The following is an 18,784-nucleotide window of genomic DNA, read 5'->3' as shown; positions in this document are numbered from 1 at the left end:
CACCTTATGAGTACATTTTGTCATGCTTACAAGTATGAAAGATAAAGTTTCTTCAGTAGTTCATCTCTCAGATGTAGACACACACTCACACACACACACACGCACGCACACAGCCTGTCGACCTTCAGTTTGTTCATGAGAGACTGCAGCAGTCCTGCTGCCTGCAGCACATTTTCTCCTATTTTCCCGACTGTCTGAGAAAAACAAACCACTCTCTGTAATACAAAATGATGCAGTTCAGCTTTACACAGACTCTACCACTGTCTGTTACATTAGTCTTATAATTATAATCCTGGTTATAATTCGGTAAGGTCACAAATTACTAAGGTTGTCCTTAGTTTCAATACTAATGCAAAACAAAAATAATAAAAAATAAACAAATACAAGAAAAAAAACTACAATAACATAACATAAAAGTTCATTAAAAAATAATATTTTACTGATAAAAATTAAAAAATAAAAGCTTTAAGAGTTTAATAAACCTACAAAAAAATGTAAATGTTCTGATGAGACTTTTATTCATATGTTGAGACGCAGATAGTTGAATAAGCCATCGGCTTATTGAATCACCAGGAGATTGCAGGTGTGCCTCAACCAGGCAGGATGGGTCTTGGGTGGGGGCCCACACCCAAGTTTTGATCCAAAGCCCACAAGAAGAAGGGAAAAGATCTGGTTATCTCTGAGGTGATGCAGGTGGGAGAGGATTCATACAAAATCAAGGCTGTTGGCCAGCATCAAGGGAGATGGACAGCCTGGGAAGTGATACTCAACAGAACGGCCATGTGGGCCTTTCTGTTGAGGCTGCCGGTATAGATAGCAGCACATCCGGGTTCTGCATAACCTGGCCAAAATACTGGAGGTACAAGGCTGGAGGGAAATAGCACCAGTGCAGTAACATCCCAGAGGCAGATCCGTTTCATCAGGAAGGAGGATCAGGCCCACGCCGGCTCACAGTAGACACGGTCCCTAGTGTTCCTGGGAGGTGAAAGCTGATCTTGGGAGTGGATCTCAACCGTGCTCTCAGGTTCCCAGAGAAAATCGCCTCTGGGAACCTTCTCTGACCAAGACTGTCATCCCGGTCATCACTTATCCTTCCTTTAAATGGAGCTTTTCACATTCCTAGTAAAAGTTGGTTGCAGAAGTTATACCTCCAGGGCCAGCTGCAGGGCGTAGAAAGGAGACATCTCAACTGCTGCTCCACCACTCTGAGATGTTTCAGGGTTAAAGAAGCGAAACATCAGCAGGTAGTTCGAACTGTGCTCTAATAATGACTGCAGAACTAGGAGGAATACTGACCCTAATTGAATCCCATCAACTTTTAGTGAGGAGGACAGTCCTGGTTAGGTACAAGAAATGCAGTGCTGCATACATTAACATATAATCTAAGAAGAAAGATGAAAAACCACTGATTAGTTCAACTGAACAGTGATTAGGTTAACATAACTGATTACCTCATTCAAGAACCAAATGAAATAAATTTAAAAAAAACAGAAGAAGGAAGGGTGGATCCATGCTGTATCAGTGCCAAAGTGTGACCATCTGAATGTTTCAGCAGAAACTGAGAATCATCAGACCAGGCAACGTTTTTCCAATCAGGAGAGCGGAAAAATGTTCAAAGGAGTGGCACCCTGTGTGGTCTTCTGCTGCTCTAGCCCAAGCCCCCTTTTGCATACCTTGGTTGTAAGGAGTGGTTGTTTCAGTCACTTGCCTTCCTATCACCTTGAAGCAGTATGGCCTTTCTCTGACATCTGACATCAACAAGGCATTTTCACCCAGAGAACTGCTGCTGTGGATATTTTCTCTTTTTCAGACCACTCTGTAAAACCCTAAAGATGGTTGAGTGGGAAAATCCCAGCAGATCAGCCCATCTGGCACCATCAAGTGCGCCACATATAAAAGTGATACAAAAAACTTTTCTTCCTCATTCTTCCTATACCGGCAAAATATACATGTCAAAATATATTTGATTACTGCTGTTTAGATGCATTCGATGATTATTTGCATTAATGAGTAGTTGAACAAGTGCACCTAATAAAGTGTGCATTAAGTATATGTTGTGGGTGCATGGGTTCACCAACTTTAAAAGTTGTGTGGCTGCGCAAGATGTATATTTGCATACTGCAGAGAACAGCATGTGTTTGAAACTAAAGATGTTCCTGTGGTCTTTGCTACAATTGTCCCATTTAATAAATTCCTTTTTTGTGTGCTACTAGAAGAGTCACATTACCCACATCCAGGCATGCAGATGCAATTGCTCCTGTGACTCCCCATCTCTTCTCTCATGCCTATCGCTTTTGCTCCTGTCCAGACCCCTGGTTTAAAATAGCACTTTTAGATGAGGCAAGATTCGTGGCGAGGAGGATTTCACTTCTTGTATGAATTGAAATGCGAATGTTTTTTATACACTTAATGAAGGCGTCTGTGAGGAAAACTGGTTCCTACACTCTCCCCTGTTGCTATCCCAAGAATTGATATACATAGGACTGTATTTAATCTAATGCACGAGCCCTGCAGGTCTTCACATAAAAACACAAAGGGCTCATTCTGCTGGACTGCAGAGATCAATTGGAGCTGAATTATGAAAGAGAACTGTAGCCGCTATCTGTCATAATACACTTGCTTACACAGAAGTTTTAATCTATTATGAATGCATGCACCGATAATGGATGCAGTTTGTCATGTTCAGAGGGCACTGTTGCTGCTGAATTCAGCCATTTATCTCAACTCCTTGTTTTAATTCAGCAAGGATTTTGCATACCCTGCTCCATTAACTCCAAAGATTCAGCATGTTTAACTGTTTACAATACCAATTTAAGGTTTAGAGAGCTGCGGACAAACAGATGGAGCAGATTTTTTGTTTTGTTTTGTTTAGCAGGTATCTTTATCTGTCATTAGCACATGCTACTTGAAGAAGCTGATGATCTCGCTGTATATTATACTATATAAGCCCACCACGGACGTATATTTTATAATAATATTTTCCACAGACATTATCGAGTTATAACTGTTAAAATGGGATTTACCAGGCACCTAAAATCCAATACTGTGGGGAAAAAAATGACTCATCTCAAATTAATGATCAAAGTTGATTTGCACTTTGAGCTCTGCTGGACCTGTTCTCTTTGTGGACAGGCTGTTTGATCAGCTGAACTGTGCTGCTGCTGTGGCTTTGAAGTTTTCTTCTCTTTGTGGAATTAACTAGTTGCACTTTTCTAATGTAATGTGACAGTTTTACATGGACTGTGACAGATTTCTGAACTTTTCGCAATAAAGAAATTTAGAAAGCGAAACTGAATAGCATCATCCGCTTAAATTTGAACTGATGGCTCTTCTCTTTTGGACTGTAATAATTAGGTAACAAACATGTAATAAGCATCTCACTAGGACGTTATATAAGTGCACTGTAGGCTTAACATTACCTCATAAGCACTACGTCACCCCTATTATTTGTTCACCCTGCAGAAGAAGAAATATCACACATAGCACTTGGTACACCAACTATAATGCTCTTTCCTTGGCTCCACTCTGTTGGGACCATACTCTCTGCTCTCATTTGGAGAAAGGTGATTAAAAGGAAATGAAGTCATTATCCTGCAACATTCAGTAATTTTTTTAACACACTGAAGTGTAACATAAGAGGGATTTTCAGTGTCCCTAATGTCTTGTTACTGTTAATAATGTTTGTTTGTGCTGCTTCCACAGTAGAATAATTAATGCGATATAGAACACTTTTCTCTTGTCAGTCCTAAGATGAGTCAGTACAGATGACACACATCTGCCTTTTAGTAAGAAAATACCCATTTAGAATTTTAATCCAGAGGAGATGTGCTCACCGGATATTTGGAAAAATCCCAGTAGATCACCAGTTTCTGAAATACTCAGATCAGCCCTTCTGACACCAACAATCATGCCACATTCTTCCCTTCTGTCACCTTTTTCTCCCCATTCTGACGCTTGATTTCTGCATGACCAAATGCATCGACTTGCTGCCATATCATTGGCTGATTAGATAGGTAACCACTTTGTCAGGTACACCTGTTTATGTGTGTTGATATGGATGCAAGATGGGCATGTACACAAACAGCTCCTTGTTGGCATCTTCACAAAGAATCACTGAAAAGGTCTCTGTCTCAAGTCAGTGAAAGTTACTCATCATTCATCTGTTTACCACTGCACATATTTGTGTTAACATCAGTTTCAAATCTTGAGTCCACGCTTTATACTGACTAACAGAGCCTGTAAAGATGAGAAAATCACTATGTAGTGTCAACTACTGTCCAGCAGATGGCAGCGAATAATTTGTAACAAGGCCATAAAAAAATTTTTTCCTCACAGTGGTTACATAATTTTTTTATTGTGCATATAAATGTATAGCGTAATGTTAATTGATGTTTGATTCCTTTTGATTGTAAGACACCTGAAAAGAAAACACGTTAGAGCGACTTAGTACAAAGTTTTTATTGTAAATGTTTGAAATACTACAATACATATGTGGTTACAATTCTGACAAAATGGCTAAGGGGAAAAAAAGTAACAAAAAAAATAAATACATCAGCACTGATTGATGTGTGGTGAGCTGAGTCTTGAGATATTTCAAGTTACATCTTATTTTAATTCTTATTTTTGCTTTTAGGACTTGATTTTACTTGGAAAAGGTTTGTGATAGTTTTGTCTTCACAGAATGGCTGTATCAAACTCATACTGCATGTTATCTTCTGTGTCCTCAGACAGCCTCTTATGAAGCTTTGTAATAAAATAACTCCTACAGTCACATTTAGCTAACTTTTATGACAGAAACACAGGTATACACATCATCTGTGGCATCTCATCCACGTGCAACTGCAGGAAAGCAGGCCAGCTTTTGAGGTGTCATTGACCACAGAACGTACAGCAAGAGATAAAGCAAACAGCTTCGGCGCTGTATTCCCCCCCAGCTGTTATTTCTTCTTCTAATTGTTTAGCCAGAACAGCAGTGGTCACGGCTGAAACTTTACAGCTCCAGGGCAGTTGTACAGAGGCACAGTGACTTAACACAGGCGATGACAAATACGCCCTGAAAGATTGTCACAGTAACAGAGTGTTTCAAAGGCATCATCATCACCCTCCACTCATTAACCTCATGCAACACAGAGTCCCAAGCGTGTTAGAAAATAACCAGTATTCCAGACATAAGATCTAAAAGACTACTCCAAAGTGTAAAAATCACTTTTCATGAATAAAAAATACTGTTTGTTCCTTTTACATCCCACTGTGACGTCAGACAACATTCCAGACACTAAATACAAAAGCAGTGGAAATAAATGAAAAGAAAGCCTTTCATGTCATAAGCACACAGTATGACCTGTAATTAAAAAGAAGAAAGGAAAAGAAAAAAAAATAATAAGAAAGGGTGACTCCCTCTCTTTTGTCGATACAGAAAAGTGCCGGAAACATTTGATCCTTCATATTGTTTGGTCTGTCCTCATCTTATCATCTCACAAGGTGTCCTTTTCTTCACCAGTCTATTAAAGCCTGTGTGTGTGTGTGTGTGTGTGTGTGTGTGTGTGTGTGTGTGTGTGTGTGTTCAAAGTTCTGCCAGAGTGGAAATGTGCAGAGATTCCTGTATTTTAAGCCAGCGTCCTCTGTCTTGGTTTTATTCTGGGGTAGAGCTGTTAGAGGACAACACAAAAAACATATCAATACTCCACATTTTAACACCTAGAATACTAGACTGATAATACGCTGATTCATAACTCACCCCTAGGAGGTTGCGGGGAATGTAACCCTCAGTGTCGCCCATGCGCGCCCACCACCACTCGATCTCATCTTCGTCCTCCCTGCGGATGATGGTCATGCAGTCTCCCTCGTGGAACGAGAGCTCATCAGGGTTTTCAGCAGAGTAGTCCCAAAGGGCGTAGACAACACCCCTGTTCATGATACCCATTTTTTCTTGCACGCCTGAGGAAAAATGACATTTTAAACACTGAGTTTTTGCTGAAAGAGGGAGGGAGGAAAAAAACAACATTCACAATACAGGAAAACAATAATGGAGAGACAAAACAGCTTTCACTGACCATAGAGGAACTGAGAGCACTGGGTGTAGCCTTCTTCCATCTCTTCACATTTATCAGCTGCTGTTTGCATGTCGCTGTAAGTCATAGCAAACACTGCTGCTCCAGACTCCACCAAGAACTTGCACACTTGCACATTGTTGCAGGATGCAGCACAGTGAAGAGGTGTCCTATTTTTTTTTAATTGAAAAAAGAAAAAGAAAAAAAAAAGAAAAACAAAGACGAGAAAATGTGAGATGTATTAGGAAAAAAGAAAAACAGTAAAGATCGCTAGAAGTACTTTAAAAATGTCCAAAAAAGCAAAAATAAAATAAACGTGCCTAGCAGCGAGCATGAACTTACCAGCCGTCACTATCAGCGGCATTAACGTTGACACCAAACTGAACCAGGAACTTTACAATCTCTGTATGGCCGGCACAGACAGCATTGTGTAGAGCAGTGATGCCTTCATCGTTGGGCTGACTTGGATCTTCCACCTGTGATTCAGAAGCCACGAGAAGTGAAATACCAGTATAATACCAGAGCAGATTACCAACAGGAGTGACAATATAATATATAACAAGCTTGTGGGAAAGATTTCTTACTTCGTAGATGATTCTCTGAACCAGATCAAACTCTCCCTCCAGAGAAGAGTCCAGCAGCAGAGCCAGTGGGTTGAATTTGACTCTCATGGTGTGGTCGATACGTTCAGAACCAGGCTTGCGCAGATTGGTCCTCTTTCCCTAAAGACACAACCATAATAGTGTATCACATGAACGATCTTGAACAGCACAAAAGAGAAATATAAATCTCAGAGAGAAGAGACGTCCACTTGCTCTTGCCCTCAGTGTGGGCTTAAAGCAAATGAGGAACTTGTGCTTCCAGCAAGCTAATCCAGTTTATGAACACATGCTGAAAAAAACTAATTAATTCCTCCAACACCACGATTATGCAACCCGATTTGGAAAAAAAGGTTCTTTAGCTTTCAAATTGAGGTGACAAAAGGAGGGGAGTGGGGTGGAAAATGGGTCATAACGCTGATTTCTCAGTGTTAAAACCTGTTACCTTAAGATCAAAACCACTTAAGAAGTTAAGCAACAAGAAAAAGTAAACTGGTGTTTATTTTTGAGAGAATGCGTAAACTGTGCAAAGCGGGGTGGATATCGGCTTAGAGAGAGCAGAATGAAGCCCATTTTCTCCTGAAACAATAGCAGTACTTCATGGTGATTATTCAATTATATAACACCAGAGCAGGTCACTGCTGTTCAGTAGGGCCAAGTGTAACTCATGATGTGCCCCTAACAAACATGTGAGAGGATTTACAAAATGCACGCAGCACAAATACAAACACAGGTAGTGTCTCCTGTGGACTGCAATGAATAGTTCTTCTCTCAAAAACAAACAGCTAAAAGCCATGTTATAATTGAGATTCTGCAGATTAAGATTCATACCGGTGGCAGAGTGACCTGTCCAGTAACCTCAGGTGCTTTCATGTTGAAGGTGTCCTCTCCCAAGCTGTCCTGCTCTGCTCCGCTGGGGTATGGAGGTGGTGGGTATGGGGGGAATTCTTCCAGGAAGCCTTCTGGAGGTGGAGGGGGCAAACTGGGTTCTGTGTCCTCCAGACCAGGAGGTGGTGGCGGTGGGAAAAGAGCATCATCTGGCCTTGGGGCTGGGTGGGATGGTGGAGGAGGGGGAATAATTTCCTCAGTCTCCGGGATGGCCAGCGGTGTGTAGGGCTGTTCAGTAAAGGCTGGAAGTGGAGTGTTGATACCTGTGGTCTGTGAGGGTTCCTGAGTTTGTCCTCTCTCTGATGGGTAGTTTTCGGTGCCAGTTGGAAGGATTGAACCATGTGGTCCGGCTGATCCTTCCACCGCTTTCGCTGCTTCTCCAGTAAATGTTGGAGTGGTTGGTGTGTTCACAGTGGTCTCCATAGCTGCCAGGGTAGTTTTCTGATAAAGGAGTTTCTGAATGTTGGGCCCTGCCGGACCCTCTGGTTCAGTGATGGAGCTTCGTTTCTTCAGAGGCCGTGGGGCATTGTAGAGTTTCTTTCTCAGGGCTTCCAGGTCACCATCGCTCTGCCTGTAGGGGTTGGAAATGAAGGGAAGCAGTTTGGTAGGGCTGAGCGGCCGGGGGATGCGCTCTGTCTCTGGCTGCTGCCCCTCAGATGAGCTAGAGCCTGCGTTGTTGGTTCCATTGTTGTCAACTTCAGTTTCTGGGGCTGGGGAGCGACGCTCTAAGTATGGATTCTCTGGATGTTGGGAGCCTCCACTGGAGATCACTGGTTTACCATACACTACAAACAAAAAACAGGAAACAAGTGTTTAAGACAGTGGGGGGGAAAAAAGAAATCTTTTGGTGCATAGCTCTTTTTTGGACAAATTTCACCACTTCTCTCCCTTCTACTTCTACTAACTTGATAATCAGAGGATGGATTTTCTTTACAGCAGCCTTCACCATGTCACAGCAAAATCATTATGCTTTCTATTATTACATTGCGATTCATAATAACAATGTATTTGATGATATTTTTTTTTTGTATTTATTTTAATTCATTAATTACAACAAGTTGTAAGTTTTTTCCGTTTCGTCTTCCTCATTAAATGAATGGGCTATATTATTTTACAGAGTTAGTGTGGAATACAAAAAGATTCTGAGGACAGACTCAGGACCTTGATAAACTTCATTTTTTATATATGAATCCATCCACATCAACTGTGTACATAAAGATGCTTAATGTATATTCTTACCACTGACAAATCCGTTGGTGCGGTTTTGAACCCTGTTGAGAGCACCCTGCACACCAGCTGGGAAAGGCTTTCCTGAACCCGACTGCTGTGTGTACATGGAGTAAATGGAGCTGGCAGCTACGATTTGTGGTTTGGAGGAGGGCAGGTCTGGGGTGAAGGGCCGTACCGTGGCTGCAGGTGGAGTGTCCTGCTTGGAGGGTAGAGGGAGTGTCTGGCTCTGTGATGGTGGGAGAGGGGTGCGGCTCTGGGTGGTGAGGGGCTGCTGGCCGTGAGGCTTGGCTTTAGGGAAGGTGCCTGTGTTGAGGCCTGGTTTGCCATAGGGAACGATAACGGGGCCTTTCGGTTTGCTGGGGACAGGGGGAGGTACCTTGACTGGAGCTTTGGGAGCCGACTGATGGAAGTTGAGGAAAGAGAAAGATAGTAAATTAGCTAGGGTTATTTCTACAGGTATTAACAAATCTTTCTAGTATTTTTTTTTCTCGTGATGACATAAAAAGTGTGTTTTCATTCCCCCTCACCTGAGCATCCCTGACAAGGTCATCACTGCTCTGGTTTTTGCGAAGGGAGGCAGCCGGAGCCTCTGTTGGCTCAAACATGGAATATGGACGCACTTTCCTGTCCCTCTTCAATTCTGAATCATCTAGCCACAAAACACATGGAGAAGATGATGTAGAAATTAGTTTAAACACAGTTTGAGATTTTTAAAAAATAAATCTCGTTTTATAGGAACAGGAAGGGATTACACTTTATTTCTGCACATGTGCAGTATGTGCCTGTGTCTTTACCTTGGTCTGTGTTGGAGCTGGAGTGAGAGTTCATTCGTGGCAGTGTTGAAGCAGAACCATGACCATTGGTGTTGAGCTCTGGACCTGAAGAACTCCACTCTGCCAGTTTCCCTGGCTGAAGACCTGGTGAGCCAGCAGAAGAGGACAGAGAAGATGAAGTAAGTATAAAATGAGATGCAGGGGATTTTAAAGAAATAATGAACTAAAGCACCAACACAGAAATTCATTCATTATAAACACAAAGTTCATAGAGCTTTGTGTTGTGCAGTGTCATACATAACAAACCTTTTTTGGAAAACAACAACAGATTTTGTGGCATTTTGCATTGCTCTTCATTTGCTCATTCGCTTGCATGTCTGCAGAAATCTCTGGTCAGATAAGCCACAAAAGCACGGAGGGGTATCTTACAACTAGCAAAAGTAGCAACACATAACAAAACCATGACTTCCATCACAGTGCCTACACACTTTAGTTAAATGGTCTATCTGAAGAAGGGCTGTACAAATACACCAACAGACCCATATATTTTTCTAGACCAGACCAGACCAGACCAGATTGGGTTGGTCACAGTCCACCCAGGATGTCAGTTCAAGTGAAGGTTATGCGTTTGTTCCAACTGACCCATTTAGAGCTGCAGAAAAAGAACTGAGGAGGAAACTCAACAAGCACGCTTTAACAAACAGCAGCAAAACAAGCAAACGGGATCAACGATCCAGCAAGGAAATGATAAAAAAACTCGTTTTTGGTGAAGATAACAGTCATGAAAAATGAAAACATCTAAGCAAAGATATCGGGAAGCGGATACGTGCACACACACAAACACAAGTGTGTACCTTTTCTTTTAGCCCGCAGCTCTTTCAGAGGCTTAAGCAAGAACATGGCTTCTGAGGAAGATGCATTCGAAAGACAAAAAAAACAAAGTAGCCTTAAAGCTCCAGATCTCCTCTGGTTCTAAACATGATTTTGGATGGGCCCAGCCTGCCACCCCCCCCAAGGGGCCATGCAGACAGCAGCACAACCCCCAGGAGCCTGCCTGTTACTGTGCACAACGTCCCTGATAGAGAGGAAATGGGAATGGGAGTATAGAAAGAGCAGATCCCTTCTCATCCCCGCCCATCCCTATCTCTCTTCTTTCCATACTGCAAATCAACTCAACATGCAGAAATAAATGCATGCAACAACACAACAGACTGGAGAGATGCCTGTTCCAATCACCTTTGGTATGTGAAATTGCTTTAAATAGGAAAACATGAGATGACGATTTCTTCTGTTGTTGTTTTGTAATGACTAATTTTGGTGTTGGATCATTCATTTTTAATAACCTGAAGCATACTGCTGGCACAAAGTCTTACTGATGGACCAATTTTGGGATGAGAGAGTAACTCTCTCATCCCAAAAGATAGAGAGATGAAGCACATAAGAAGGAATTACAGTGTGCAGGATGGTAGAAAGAACAATATGTTGCTCTGGTCTCTCATTGGTTGGATCACACTTTCACTTCCATTACATAAACACACCTTAGTGCTGTCCCCAGTTTACCATGTAACAAGATACGAAAGAGATTGCTTGTAAAGCAGCACGGGAGCAACTACAGTTGGGACTAATTTGCAGCCTTAATAAAATAAAGGTAAGCATCATTGTTTGGAGCTTTAATTTCTTATGGTATAAATAATTTTCTGTATAGCTGTTTCTGAATCTATATTAAGAAAGGCATGCGAGGCACACACTTTGGCAAAACAAAAACTCAAACTACTTCACTCAAAACCTAAAAAAGTGTTTAAAAAAAAAAAAAAAAAAAAAAAAAAAAGACTGTGAAGCTCAGGCTAAGCCATGCTAGATCACAGCACCCAGGAAGTAACTAGCTACCTTCTGAGCTCAAAAAGACATCACAACCAGCAGGTGTCCCAGACTCCTTTCCTCCTGCTGTAAATGGTAAATGGTTAATGAACTGCTCTTTATATAGCACTTTTCTACTCCTTTACTGAACAGTGAAGACTTTTACCCATCATCATGCTGAAATTAACAAAACCTACTTAACTGAAAAAAAACAACAACAAAAAAAACCAAAAAAACCAAGAAACATAATTTAGCTGGTGATGTAAAAATGACAGCATGACATTTGAGTCAAAATCAGAAAAGGAAAAACTTTTAAGAGCAGCAACACTTCAGACTGTGCGGTCTGGGTGCTCACCTGTCCCCGCTTTGCTCTGTGGCTCGTGGGCTGGGAGGGTGGCAGTGCCGTCTGGGTAGGCAGGTTTTACAAGCAAATCGTGTCTCGCTGGGCCCCTCGGCATAGTGGACGACTGGATGTACGGACCGACCGCTGCCACACGAGACGGACCCGACTGCTGTCCGGCTTGGGCATCGGAGGGCAACTGTACAGTGAAAGGGTAGAGAAAGTAAAAAAGAAGACTGGTTAGTGAGAGCAATTTAAAGAGCCTGTATTACAGTAGACCACAGAAAGGGAATACAATATTTAGACAAATGAACATAAATGACAGAATGATAATCAAAACTGTAAACTGCTGAAATGAGTCCACAGAAAACATGCTGACAACAATTTTGAAAAATGTATTTTTCAAAAATGAAAGGCACTGAAGTTGATTACTTAAACAAATACACAGTGGATGAAAAATGGGAAACCTGAATATTCTCCTATACAAGTTCTTTCTACTAGGTGGGTGAAATGTTAACTTTAGCCTGTGCGTGGTGCCAGAGCAGGCCGTGTTTTTATTCCTCCCCACCCAAAGATAGAAAAAAACATGGATTAATTCTTGTGAGCAAGGAAGTGCTCAGCCTTTTTCAGAATGATAATTTGTTTTGTGAAGTGTACTCTCAAGAACCTTAGTGTGGGACCTTTGTATTTATCCAAGTTGGTGGTGTATAAACCTAAAGATGGCCAGGCAAGGAGTCCAAGTGCGTAGGATTTGTCATATAGAAACAAATGTTGATAAATGCCACAAGAAGGCAAAAACCCAAGAATAAGCAGGTGTTATAATCCAGAACAAAAATGCTGGAATAGCCGACTGACATCTCCAACCTTAGTGTCTTAAAGCACTTTCATAGATATCCAGTTACTTTCTCAGCAATGGCTGTTAAGTTACTGCTGAACTACTATATCACACAGACACATAAAATACAGTTTATTTGCATATTTACAATGTTTACTTATTACAAATGAAAAAAAATGTTTTAAATCAAAAAAAAAAAAAACCCCAAAAAAACAAACCACATTTTAAGCTCTAATGACTCCAGAACAGCACAGCAGTCTCCTAAATGTTGTTGCTTTATTTAAGTTAGGACAGCACCTTCAATATAAACACAGCAATTCATGCCTTTTTTTATTATCCACACGTAGAAAACTGACTGATCAATGTTCACCTATAACTTGGTGCGAGTTCTTACAGCTCAAGCCAATAGCTCAACAAAAGCTGGTCCTACATTGTGTCCCTTTAAAACAAAATGACCATTGTAGGTTTCATCCATCAAATGAATGGAGCAACAAAAGTTAAACAAATGCAAAAACTAACAAAGTCTGAAGAGCCGAGTCACATTCAGTTTAGAAATCAAACAGGTACATATGTATAGCTGCAATACTAGTTTAGTTACCTGAAGGTGAGTTTCTTTTGAAGCCCTCTCTTTACCAGGATAGCCATTCTTGAGAAAACAAAAGCACAAACATGCAACAGAAGTTCAAAATACCAAATAATCCCCCCTTTTTTTCCCTATCCAGTATTGGCCCTTGTCACTGTTTTCTGAAGTATGTGACTAAGATGGTGTGAGATGACTCTCAGCTGGCAGCTCTCACACTACCTCTTGGTCAGTATGTTCAGATGTGTTTGCTGGGTGATGTCAGCCGGATGCTTGCTGTTTAGTAAGAGGAGAGAGCAGCTTGGATGGAGTGTGTCTTTGTGCTGGTGAGAAAAAGGCTCACTCATTATGATTCTAGGCAGGGTGTGGGTAAATCACCTCACGAGCCCCTATTCAAGCTTTCCTCTCAAACACACACACACACACATCAACATCTTTCTATGTACTGCTTCTCCTTTATTACATATGACATTAAAAAAAAGAGGCCAGAAGGCTATAAAGTAATGCACGAGTTGCTCATTATCTAAAAAATTAAAAGAGATTTACATTTCCTTCTAACATGTATTATTTATGTTTTAACGTCTAATCTTCAACACTGTTTTGGCTGAGTAAATACTGCAAACCAAATACTCACGAGGCTGTATTTTGAATCTAAAAACACCGATAAAACAAACAAACGACTGTATCAGCTTTTAATAAAAAAATTATATTTGTAGTTAAAAGGTTGAGTTGTAATAGAAAGTTCATGCTGAAAGCCAATAAAGCCCCGATTACGAGATAATTAAATAAGTGCACAGAGGACAGATTACAGTGACTCATGTAATTCAGAAGGTGAAAGCACAATACCAATCAGGATGTTTTTATTTATTTATTTTTTTAAATTTTGTCCACCCTCAGATTTAACCTCAAGCAGTAAATATGGTAATTTTTCTTCTCACAGTCTGTTTCATAAAAATCTATGTTGATTTATTTACAGTCCCATGGCAACCTTCAAACATCTTTTAAAAGGGGGGGAGAGAGGAACAGAAAGACACCAGAGAGTGAGATCAGATCTGACACCTCAACACTAAACAGGATTACCACCACAGACTGCCTTACTCAGCCTTCTGATTTTTAATTTGTGTTGAATCTTGCCATAAATGTTTAGCATAAAAGACAGTTCAAAACTGCAACGTTTTTCTTAAAAAGGCAGGTTTCCTTCAAACTGAATTCTTCCACTTTTCATGTTTATAAGCCCCACCAGAAATAGATAGCATCTTCACTGACATTCCTGCATGTCTGTGATAGGAAGTCTGCAAATACTATTCCTCTCTCATCTTCTGGCTTTGTTTCTCTCAAATGGGACTGAAAACACAACCGAGTGAAGGAGTGGGAGTGAAAAATCAAACTCAATTCCTTTATATGATCAGAACAACCTTCCTTTCCCACCAAGATCCAATACTGGAAAAAGACAGATAGGAACTGATTGCTTTGAGTGAGTGAGGAGGGCTGGGGGTGGGGGGAGTGTCACGTGACCATCTCCAAACAGAGGAAAGAAAGTGTGAGAAGCTTGAGCTCAGAATGTCAGAAGTAGAGATACAAACAGTTTTTTAACACGAGGCCACTAGGGGGAGTTCTGATCAAAAGCATTTCTACTAGTTAGTACCAGAAATTAAAATTAGTACCCTGAAAGATTGTCAGGGTGCCATATAACAATTAAAGCGATGGGGTTTTTTTTGTTTGTTTGTTTGTTTTTAAATGTGGTTTTGGTGCAGTAATACTTACAGGCAAGTTCTCTTTCTGCTGCAGGGCTGCCTTCTTTTTCCACAGCCGGTCTCGGAGCTCACTGATCCGTTTGTCCATCGCAGCCACTTCCAGGTTGCGCTTGTTCAGATTTTCTCTCTGGTGCTGGAGCTTTGAGTTTTGATCCTGGTTGAGCTTGTTCCTCAGCTGACCAACCAACATAAACACAAATGAAAAACTGTGCTAATTTTAAACAAGTAATATGTTTGGACTTGAATTTTCCTTTAGTACTTCACACCTGTAGCTCTTTGTAGAGGCGGTCCAGCTCTGCAACCGAGCTCTGGTTGTCATGGAAGTTATCCATTTTGCCATTTTTGAGCAACTCCAGCTGCCGGCTGAGCTCCTCCACCTTGGACGCAGCCATCACTAGTTCTCTCTGCTTCTGCTGGAACAGGTTATTCATTTGCTCTATCTCCTCCACTGAAAAGGGAGAGGGATTGAGTGCGATGATGACAGAGGTAAGAAGAAAGAATGCAAAGAGAGACAAACACTATAATGTTAACAGTCAGTCAGAGAAATATAGCGCATCTTAATCCAATTAAATTTGAAACTTCCATGGTTCACACCATACTCTTAGCAGGCATCCAGTTGTGAATTCAAAGTCAAAGAACTCACCCAGTTTGCCATTGCTGAGACGTTTCTGCTCCACCTGACCCTTGAGGGCCCGGACCTTCTTGAGCCGAGCTTCCTGATTGTCAATGTTCTCTCTGAGGCGCTGGAGCTTCTCCTGCTCAGATGCCTGTTGCTGTTGACGCTGCTCTTGCTGCTTCAAGTAGCGCAGCCGCTGTTCCTAGAGACAAGAAAGAGCAAAGGGGAAGCAGAGCACTTGTTAAAAAAAATATATAATTAAACAAACACATCCCTCCTCAGGCACGACTGCACTATGTACACTGCTTAAATGTTTGTGGGCTACACGTATAAGGGCCACTGATAGTTTAAAGAAGTTTTTCCTGGTTCGTCTTCCTCTGAACAGACAATAGGTACATTTTTCCTTCTATGATGTTTGCACAATGTAATGCTACTGAAAAAAAATGAAGTCACTGATAACTCTGTTGCCTATAACCCTTGATTTCAGTGCAAAATACTTCCTGCCACAAGTCCTTGACTGTAGCTATTCCCAGGTAGTTAAATAGCAGAAACAGATGCAACTGTGGAAAGTACTGAAAACTAATCGGTCGGTGTGGGGGGGGGGGGGGGGGGGGGGGGGCAGTCAGATTGTCAAAGGAGGCAAAGAATGACTTGAGAGGGAGATAGTTTGCATTACTTCCACTGGATCCAGCCCAAAAAAAAAAAAAATCGAACAAATTCTGACTACAGAAAGCTTAAATGTTAGCAATGGTATTTAAATATTGGTTGGTTTCAGAATCAATCATCACTCTTCAGGTGTCACATGGTATGATGTAAACATGACAGAGCTCTCCCAACAGGTTCCAAGATAAGCACAACCCAGCCACGGGTCAGGTGATGATGACAATGCCCCTTTATTTACTCCAAGCAGTCAAGTGTACATGTAATGCTTGTACTTGACTACTTGGAAGTCACATTCCTGGACTTGTTATACTGTGCTGAGGTGCTTGGAAGTGAATGCTTAAATGCCTAAAGGATCTAAACCACAGCCCTAGGGGCATATTTAAGGAAGTAAAAGAAGACAAAGTTACAAAGTTTTTAAAGTTACCATAAAACAGCATATACTGTGTGGGTGATTCAGAAGAACAGAAACATTTTAAAGTGCTTCCGCAAAAAAAAAAAAAACAAACCATAGAAGGAATAAGCACTCAGTTAAGTATTTCATTATATCACACCTATTTTCTATCATATCTTTCTTGCTGTCACCAATAAATCCTGGGCAAAGTAAAAAAACAAGTTTAGATATCAGATGTGTCCCGCACAGTGAGAACCTGAGACAGTAAACTGTCTCAGGCTTCTCAAATGAAACTATGCCCACATCCACCCATGCCTTACCTGTCTATCACAAACTCTACATAAACATGCATTATATAAGTACAATAGAATGTTTCAAATGAACTCATTTTTAGTCCAGTATTGACTTCAATACTGTCTCCACTTAACCCCTTAATCTCTTATAGGCACCCATCTCTTTCTACTGCACTTTTTTATGCACCTTGGAGGCAAGAAGTTGCTGTTGGGCTTCTATCTGCTGCTGCTGTCTGGCAGCCATCTCTTGTAGCTCAGCCAGCGTCATGTCCATCCGGGGCGTTGCCACCTGTGTAGAAAGAAAGAACAAAAAGAAACACATTCATGTTTTAAATATATATTCAACCTGAAGGAATTTTTTCCAACTATAAAAGTCTAAAATAAAATTACAACAGGAGCCCTAAAGTCAAAAATGCAAAACATATGCTGGGAGATTACTGAAACATCAGATTCTCTTTAGTTTCAGTTATACTCCTTAAAAGGGGGAGCAGTTTAAGCATTTCTGGGGGATTTCAGAATTCATTGTACAATATTTATTCCCCAAGGAGACATCCTCAGCTGAATAATCATTTTGCAGTCATATCCATGTTATGATGCACTTTAATTAATTAATTTTGCAGAAAAACACTACAGGATGTGAGAACTGAATGGAACTAATCAGTATCCCAGAGCACACAATTAACTTCAACTCGTTAAGTATAAAGAAATTACATTTTGGGTGAAGATTTTATGCCGATACTAAATGCATGACCCTTATTAGTAAAATTAAAAAAAATAGACATTGTTCCAAATTGACATGTTTCAAATTATTCACATCAGCTACCATTCAAAGTGAGAAAAATGTTGCCGTTTTTTACCTTCATTTCAAATTAAAATAAAAGCAATGTAAAATAGTGTAAACCATTTCAACCACTTGTCAGAAAAAAAAGTTAATAACTCACCCCATTCTCCATCCTTCTGTCTGGGGGGCCCTTCACTCCATTTCTCTTTGAATCTGAGCCTCTTGATCCTCCTAAGTAACCAAAATAAGTGGAGATTTCATCAGACATTAAAATTTAGAGCACCTTAAAAGAAATGAAAGATCAACAAGAAAAAAAATGGCTGGAACTTCCTGTTGTCCTTTTGCCCTTCAGTGTCTCTGACAAACAATCATACACATTTAGACTTATAGGTTTGTCTTGACATGCTATAGAAGAGGGTGTATACCAGCAGAAAAAAAGGCTAGTACTGAATTATTTTAACTTCTTTACCTCAATGCTTTTTGTAACTTGTAAAAAATCTCTTGGGATTCAACCTCATACATAATGATTTATTAGTGGGGTGGGTACACTACTGCATGTATATATGCTTGTCTAGGAAGATATAACCATGTAGCCAACCGTTTTACTGGCATTTGGCATGCATGTCTGACAATCTGGGTCCTCTCCCTAAAGTATTATCCCATGATGAAAGCCCATAATAGTTTTACTATATAGTTTAACTGCTAGCATACAATATGCAAGTTAGATACAAACTAATCGCTATAAACAGATGTCTGAAAATCAATGTGAAGAATTTTTAACATTCAGTATTGTTAGTACAGGAAGCTTTTTGGTTTCTATTTATAATCCATATGTGGTTTAAAGAGGATTGACCAACCACGATTAGGGCTTCATGCAAGCCAATAGATCAAAGCCTCATTGGTTGCTCCTCCAGAAGCGAAATAACTGGTTGAATATATACTGGTTAATCGTTGATGGGAATGTAAGACACTGCTAAGCTCAAGAGTGACGCAAACTGTTATAGTCACAGCATTCAGTCATTCACACAGTGATTAATTTTACGTTAATTTTCCTCACTTCATTCAGATATATCAAGTCAATGACAGAGCAGTAGTACACCCAGAATTTTCTGGGGCATTTTGTTGCCTATGCGT

The 18,784-nt window shown here is 40.6% G+C and overlaps 1 protein-coding gene across 2 annotated transcripts in view; it reads right to left on the bottom strand.

Annotated features, from left to right (window-relative positions):
* Nucleotides 1-4,443: 4,443 nt before the first annotated feature.
* tp53bp2a (tumor protein p53 binding protein, 2a) overlaps nucleotides 4,444-18,784 on the bottom strand; it is a 28,885-nt gene continuing 14,544 nt past the window's right edge. The window contains exons 5-20 of one of the 2 annotated variants that reach the window (XM_005456543.4): nucleotides 17,811-17,881; nucleotides 17,057-17,158; nucleotides 15,550-15,724; nucleotides 15,173-15,354; nucleotides 14,917-15,081; nucleotides 13,171-13,218; nucleotides 11,753-11,936; nucleotides 9,562-9,684; nucleotides 9,295-9,416; nucleotides 8,777-9,167; nucleotides 7,481-8,322; nucleotides 6,635-6,772; nucleotides 6,393-6,526; nucleotides 6,054-6,220; nucleotides 5,738-5,937; nucleotides 4,444-5,648 (exon numbers count right to left, since the gene is read on the bottom strand). In XM_005456543.4, the coding sequence (XP_005456600.1) occupies nucleotides 5,607-5,648; nucleotides 5,738-5,937; nucleotides 6,054-6,220; nucleotides 6,393-6,526; nucleotides 6,635-6,772; nucleotides 7,481-8,322; nucleotides 8,777-9,167; nucleotides 9,295-9,416; nucleotides 9,562-9,684; nucleotides 11,753-11,936; nucleotides 13,171-13,218; nucleotides 14,917-15,081; nucleotides 15,173-15,354; nucleotides 15,550-15,724; nucleotides 17,057-17,158; nucleotides 17,811-17,881 (3,086 nt within the window). In that variant the 3' untranslated portion in view covers nucleotides 4,444-5,606. The remainder of the gene's footprint in view (nucleotides 5,649-5,737; nucleotides 5,938-6,053; nucleotides 6,221-6,392; nucleotides 6,527-6,634; nucleotides 6,773-7,480; nucleotides 8,323-8,776; nucleotides 9,168-9,294; nucleotides 9,417-9,561; nucleotides 9,685-11,752; nucleotides 11,937-13,170; nucleotides 13,219-14,916; nucleotides 15,082-15,172; nucleotides 15,355-15,549; nucleotides 15,725-17,056; nucleotides 17,159-17,810; nucleotides 17,882-18,784) is intronic. The other variant, XM_005456544.4, reaches the window with a different exon arrangement.

Source organism: Oreochromis niloticus, linkage group LG13 (genome assembly GCF_001858045.2).
Source record: "Oreochromis niloticus isolate F11D_XX linkage group LG13, O_niloticus_UMD_NMBU, whole genome shotgun sequence".
Classification (NCBI taxonomy): Eukaryota; Metazoa; Chordata; class Actinopteri; order Cichliformes; family Cichlidae; genus Oreochromis; species Oreochromis niloticus.
Note: the sequence above shows the minus strand (reverse complement) of the source record. Positions and strands in the feature narration are given on the sequence as shown.